The 7,392-nt window shown below is 37.2% G+C and overlaps 1 protein-coding gene across 1 annotated transcript; it reads left to right on the forward strand.

Annotated features, from left to right (window-relative positions):
- The first annotated feature begins 3,220 nt into the window (after positions 1-3,220).
- On the forward strand, positions 3,221-6,813 carry LOC113764146 (signal peptidase complex subunit 3B). The gene is made up of 6 exons (XM_027308217.1): positions 3,221-3,413; positions 3,573-3,620; positions 4,616-4,678; positions 5,484-5,537; positions 6,354-6,440; positions 6,528-6,813. The coding sequence occupies exons 1-6, from the start codon at positions 3,288-3,290 to the stop codon at positions 6,651-6,653; spliced, it is 504 nt and encodes a 167-aa protein (XP_027164018.1). The 5' UTR covers positions 3,221-3,287; the 3' UTR covers positions 6,654-6,813.
- Positions 6,814-7,392: the final 579 nt, after the last annotated feature.

The raw sequence follows: 7,392 nt of genomic DNA on the forward strand, positions 1-7,392 counted from the left end.
ACATCGACAGCCAATTCATTTATTTTCAAGATCAAAATGTGCAATTTCAGATAAAACAGAACACTGCTTACGCAAAAAGGGCATTTGGCAGTCAGGGATAATTCTGTCATTTTGTATGTTACAGTACTTCGATTGAGTTGAAATTTTACAGACATCTATACAACTCTACTCCCTACAACTTTCATGTTTTGACCTAGACCTGATTCAGCCTCTATCATACTCAAATATACAGGTGAGAAATAGGACAGATTGGCCTACAATTTCTGGAATTTGATGATTCAATGCTGGAAAATTACATTTATGTCTTGAATCACTACCCCAAATCCCTATCCAAACTCATCAACATCATATACTAGATAACAACAATAATCACAACTGAAATATCAAACCATAACTAAACATTCCACCATGTCATACAAAACTCAATAATTAACCGTCATAAACCAAGATTAAGAGTTTCTATCCAAACTTTAGCAAGATTAAGAAGAGAAAAAGAAAAAGCAGCCAAGATACCTTCCAAAAAGTGCTTGTAGGTGAGAACCATACCCCTTTCTTCCATAACTTTTACCACACAAAACTTCCTAAGTACTAAAATGAAAGTTTAATAGGTTTGGATTGGGTGATTTCTCTCAAACTAAGATGATTCAAGGTGGAAGTTGGAGTTTTCTCACTTGGTTTTTTCTCCCCTCAAGTTCGGCCAAAATGTGCAGAAATGAAGAGGAAATGAAGTGAATTTGGTGATAAAATGAAGGAAATTGGTTGGTCAAACAACCCTTGGATGGTTGCCACTTGTCACTCCAAGATTAAGTCTTAAAGTTGTCTTCCTTTTCCTTTATTTTTAGTCAACAATTTCGGCCCTCTCAAGGCTGATTAAGAGGTTGATATTTATGAAATAATAACAAGGATATTAAGGTAACAAAGTGGTGTATTCAATCGACAGCGAACGGTACACGTCGGTTCAAACCGATTTTCCTTAAATCGCGTGTACTAGGATTTTAATTTATGATTCACTCACTTATGATTATTACTTCTAAACATACATTTTTTATTATCTAAAACTCACTCTTAATCACCAAATTGAATACACACTCTATACCGATTATTCACTCTACCAAAAGACGCAAAACCCTAATTTACGATAACAAGAAAACGAAAGGAAAAACTCTTGATTCTATATTTGATTGCAATTATTGAGGAAGTGAATGAGTAGTAAGGTTATTATAAAGGAATAAATTTCGAATAAAAAGAAATTTTAAGAAAAATATGACAGACTTTACAAGTCCTCACACATCACCGCCCCTTCCCCCTCTCTCCTTCCTCCTCCCTCTTCCCTTCCCCTTTCTCTCATCTCCCTCCCCTCCTATCCTCCTTCCTTCCCATGCCTCTTTTGCTGCCTCCCTCGCCCTCACAATACCCTCTCCCATTGCGACCAAATTTGGTCATGGGCGAGGACCATTTTCTGGTCGTGACTCACGACTAGAGAGGGGGGAAGGGGAGAGGGGTAGCGGGAGAGGGTGGGAAGAAGGGAGTAAGAGAAGGGAGGGTTAGGGGAGGAGGAGAGAGAAGAGAGAGAAGAGAGAGGAAGAAAGAGAGGAGTAAGAGGAGGGAATGAGGGAAAAGAAGGGAAGAGGAAAAAGGAGAGGGAGGAGGAGGGAAGGGGTGGTGGGGTAATGGTGGATGGTTGTAAGATTTTATAAAATTTTAAATATATTTCAAAAATATCATTAAAAATATATACAGTAAAAGTTTTACAACTATATTATTATAATAAAATATTTTCGTTTGAATTAGTTGTTTTTGGGGTGTTTTTGAAAAATTTTATTATAACAGAGTTTTTAGAATATATTTTAGGATATTTTTAAAAATTATTTTGAAATATTTAAGAGTAGTAGAGTTTTTAAAATATATTTTGAAATATTTTTTAAATATTAAAAAAATTTTAAACTATTTTTTAGAGTAGCTTTTAGAGTACTTTTTAAAAATTTTAATATTTAAAAAATTAGTTTTTGAAAAATTAAAGGATCCAAACATAGGGCCTGTTTGGAACCTGAGTTTTTTGGGAGTTTGTCTAAAACTTTATTGTAATGCACTGTAGAAGTTTTTGAAAAAATTTTGTAGAAATTTTTGTAAGGTGAAAAATTTTGTAAAAGTTTTTGTAGGGTGAAAAACTTTTTTTTTTCCTTTTCTGTTTTTTTTTTCTTTTTTTTCTTTCTCTTTCTTTTTCTTTTTCTTTCTTTCATTTTTCTTTTCTTTCCTCTCTTCTTCTTCTTCTTCTTCCTTCCCCCTTTCCTTTCCCCGTTACCTCCGTCACCCCTAGCAGCAACTCCACAAATGCCACCTCCCGCCACCCCTCTCCTCCCTCTGCCCCGACACCCCCTCTGTCCCGCCACCCTCCTCTGCGCCTTCGCCCTTTGTCCTGTCATCTCCTCCCCCACCCCTGCAAAAGCTCTCCCGCCACCCCTCCCTCTCCCTCTCCCGCCACCCCTGCAAAAACTTCCCTGCCACCCCTCCCTCTCCCTCTCCCTCTGCCACCACCTGAATTTTGCAGCAACAGAAATGATTTTTTTTTCAATGTTCTATCTCCCTCTCCTCTCCTTATCTTGCCGGCAGAATAAGCAGCAACAGCCGAGTGTGATTTTTTTTTTTTTTTTTTGCAATTTTCCTTCTCCCCAAGCTGCGGGAGGGGGAAGGTGGCGGGGAAAGACAGAGGGAAAGAGGAAGGGGGGAGGGAGAAAGAAAAAAAAAGAAAAAAGAGATTTTGGAAACCAACATATCGGTCAAAGGGGGAGGGGAGGGAAAGAAAAAAAAAAGAGGAAGGCCGGCAAAAGTTGGCCGGAATAGTTACCGGCGCCGGAAGCGGTGGTGGAGGTGGTGGCCGGTTGGGTGGGAAGGAAAAAGAAGAAAAGTTGAAGGGAAAGTTTTTTGTGTATTATTTTGAAGTGTATAAGTAAAAAATTTTGATAAGTTTTTTGGGGTTCCTGTAACAAAAATTATTAAAATACTAGTAGCTAAAAAACTTGGTCAAAAACTTCACTTCCAAACAAGCCTATAGATACAGCTTATTAAACGGGAGCAGAGTTTTTCGTTTGCTTTGTCCAAATTGTTGCACCACTGCACCAACAGTGTAAGCAGCAGTGATACCGTGTACGCACGCCTACAGGCTACTACGCTGGGATTAATAGCTGGTCCCACCGCTAAAACCCACGAAGGAGAAAGAAGTAACATCAGAATTCACCACCAAAGAAGAAGAAACTGAGAGAGATAGAGAGAGAGAGAGTGGGGAAAATATGCATTCAATCGGGTATAGGGCCAATGCGCTGCTTACGTTCGCCGTCACCATTCTGGCGCTAATGTGCGCTATCGTCTCTCTCTCCGACAACCTCAACTCTCCCTCTCCCGCCGCCCAAGTTCAAGTAATTGTGACTTACCAAATCATTCCGATTTTTACTTCTACCTTTGCCCTTTTTTTTGGGGTAGATCTGATCTATCCTGTAGTTATTAGACTGCAATTGATAATTTTTTTTCTCGAATTTCACCGTTTCTGATTATCTGATTATTCTGTGGCGTTTTAGGTATTGAATATTAATTGGTTTCAGAAGAAACCCGACGGGGATGACGAGGTATTCTTTGTATTTTTCCCCCTCTCGTCTTGTTCTTCACCCTACATATGTGTTTCGCAAGTCAATTGGGAAAATCTATTCTATTCTTTTGAGTATTTAGTTCTAAATTTCTAGTCACCTAATGACCTGAATCTTTTCGATTGCATAATTAATTCTCGTAAATATACTTCGTTTGTTTATTTGAGTGTCCAATTTAGCTTGCATTCTATTCCCACCATCAACTAGTTTTCTGATTGAATGGGTTTTTAATTTTGGCTAGGGTTTTGGAGTACACTAATTGAACGCTATCTTATCTTAGACGGCCTCTTTTCTCAGGGCAATGAATTTGTGGAACATTTGAACTGGATTTCATGAACGTTTAATCTATATCTTTATTTATCGATAAACGTGGGGTGGGCAGGTTACATTTGCAGACAAGCTTATGAACCCATATATTATCTAATGTTCGTTCTATCTTTCAGCAATACCCTAAGGTGATCATCTTGGAAATGATTGTTTCATTTAAACCAAATTGATCACATGTTAACCGTGATCTCACTCGTCTTCCCTGTCCTCACTCCTAGCTCCTATAAATGCTTAACAGAGTTGTCTGTCAGGTTACATACAAATTTGAACCAAAAAGAAAAAATTGTCGGGTTATTTTTTTCTGATTACTTTCTTACGATGAAAAGTTTTGTTTGCTACTAGCCAATTTCACAATTGAGTGACAGTTGCATAGATGACTAAAATTTCTTTTCTGTCGGACAAATTAAATGGGCCACTAGTTTTGAGCCCTATGAAATAGAGAATAGCAAATGGAATTAACATTATTGATGACTGATGGAAGTAAAAGATAGAACATCTTCAGTGTTGCCTGTCTCGTCAAGTATCTGATCTTGGGTGTAGCATAAATCTTAAGGAAGCTGTTGAGATCATTAACAGAACAAACTTATATGAAGGAAGGCAATCCTTTAGGTTCCTGCTGTCTAATGTGTTTGCACTTTCATATTCTGCAGGTCAGCTTGACATTGAACATCTCTTCAAATTTACAGTCATTGTTTACATGGAATACAAAGCAGGTTTGCCAGCTCTTTTTGCTGTAGATCCATAATTTTAATCTGGTGTTAGCATCATTGAGCCAACAAGCATTATTTCTCAACATATCTTGTGTCTTTTCTGCCTTTTTCAGTATATTATAAGGGTTCTAATTTTTGGAGGAGAAAATAATTTAGTGAGGATTGTGCTTGAGGACTGCAATAAGGTATTTATCAGGGGTAGAAAGGATGGATAGCCACAGTAGAATGGGGGAATATTGACAAAAAAAAAAAAACTAATTCTAGGAATTTCTTTTAGTAAACTTAATGGATACCCACAATGGTGGATCTGACCCAACCTCAAAAGCACTAAAAAACCCTTCACAACTTTTATCAAATTCACATATCTCTATTTGAAGGTGTACATATTTCTTAAAATGTTTTCCGTTGTTGTCTAGAATCTCCTCTTACTGTGAAAAGTTAGATTTTCCAAAGCATAAGATGATTCATGCTGTGACTCTCAGACAAGGTACAACATAGTTAGCACTGCAATCAAACAGGTGTCTGTGCACTGAATTCCTTAAATATGACTAAAAAATGATAAAGCTAAGTTTCTACTCAAATAGACTTCAGCATGGCCTCTTAAATTATGATCAAGTGCACTGTGAGTTAGATGCTTGAGCAATTTTTGAAAATCTTTAGTTTACGATGAACTCTTTGCTGTTAGCATCATGGATACTGAGTTAAGTTCCTGTTTCTTGTATATATATATCAGGATGGTGTTTTCACACTGCAGCTACATGTGATTTTTATTGCCTAAATAAAAAGAAACTTTATTGTTTATATGCAGGTTTTTGTGTTTGTGGCAGCTGAATATGAAACTTCAAAAAATGCATTGAATCAGGTACCCATGTTTATGTATATGTTAAGCAAAATAGTACTGATATGTTTCTCTTGCGCTTGCAATTTGGCATCTGGAGTATGCCTTGCATGTTTGTAACAAATTCGTGTAACAGTAATATCCATGCAAAACTGGTTTTGGCAATTTTGAATGCCACAAATTTGTGTTATGATCATAAAGATAAGTTAATTTCTGGCTTCTTGCATCTGTCATAATGCCATTTAGTGCATCTCCTCACCTAATTCTTCTGCTTTAGTAATCTTTTTGCTATCTTCACTCTTTCCTGTGAGTATAATTTGTCTTACCCTATATCTAGCTTAATGGGATGAAACTACTGCTTCATTGCTCGTCCAAGCATTGTATGTTCAACCTGAAAGCTTTAAAAGCTACCCCTTGTGACTCATGGTGGTAGTTCTCTTTCATGCTCTCTCATGTTATCTGCTTTGAGCTTATTAGCACCATAAAAATATTAAACTTTGATTGTCTTAATCGTTTTGCTGCAACCATCAAATAGAAAATTTGCTACTGGTGAGTGAGTATTCTGATATAGCCTCTTGTCCCGCTGCACCTTTTTCCTGAGTATGAATACACCCATCCACTTCCCCCAGGGCTCAATGTAAACTTGTCTCAGTCATCTCCACTGTTGTTTCTTGGAACTGACAGGGTCTGGCCTTCGTGTTTTAACTATTCTTGCTTATATGAATCCTTTAACGGGCTTGGAAATTTATTTATGTTGACCTTGTACTTATCGGTCCTAAATATATATATATATATATATATGATGAATGATGATGACTGATTTGAATGCTATAACCGAAGGTATCTTTGTGGGATGGTATCATACCTTCCAAAGAGCATGCAAAATTCTGGATTCATACCACAAACAAGTATCGTTTCGTTGATCAGGTATTGTTGTGCTACTTTTATTGGATATTTGAGTTTATTTCCCCGATCATTTGTTAGCTGAATGTTTGTTCGTGTTTGTATGTTTAGGGAAGCAATCTCCGGGGTAGGGATTTCAATTTGACATTGCATTGGCATGTGATGCCAAAGACGGGCAAGATGTTTGCTGACAAAATTGTGATGTCGGGGTACCGGTTGCCGGAGGCTTATAGATGAGGAGTGACTCCTATTTGACTTGCTGTACCTTTAGCTCTCCCTTATTGGGAGGTACAAGTGCCCAAAACAAATCAACAAAGGGAAACAGGGTCGATTTTGAACACAAATCTTCTAGAATTTGATTTCATCGAAACTAGATTTTTAGACTTAATTTGAATTCTATAGTCTTGTAAGCAACCCAATTTAGGTCTCGTTAATTGTTAAAGTAAAAAAAAAAAGGAAAATGAAAAGTAAACAGTAACGCAATGGGGAGAATTAAAATAAAAAAAAGGAAGTGACATATTACATCATTGCTAGAACGCTAAGATCAGTCTCTGCGCCTCAACATCAAAGTAAATAAAATCTCGAATCCCGAACATTCGACTGGCGATTACCATCTTACCAACAAAGCCAAAAAAAGAAAAAAAGAGGTCACTGCTTAGCATAAATGAGATACGAATTGCATTCATCATGCAAATTACACGACCCAATAAAAGCCAAATCTTGGAACGGCTGCTAAATAGCATGTTAAGCCATAAAGAGCGAACGGCATTTTAAAGCAAGTGTAGTAGTAACAATTCAAGAAGGAAAATCATGCCGGATGTAAACTAGTTCGCTCCTCGATAGAGGAGAAGGGGAATGAGTTAATTTGGTTGCTTTGTTGCACTGTAGTTATTTTCATCTTGAAAAGCATCTCAACTTTACAAGAAAAAGAAAAAAGCTCTTTAATAGTAGTGTTTGTATCTTTGGCTCGGATAAG

This window comes from Coffea eugenioides, chromosome 1, assembly GCF_003713205.1.
Source record: "Coffea eugenioides isolate CCC68of chromosome 1, Ceug_1.0, whole genome shotgun sequence".
NCBI lineage: Eukaryota > Viridiplantae > Streptophyta > Magnoliopsida > Gentianales > Rubiaceae > Coffea > Coffea eugenioides.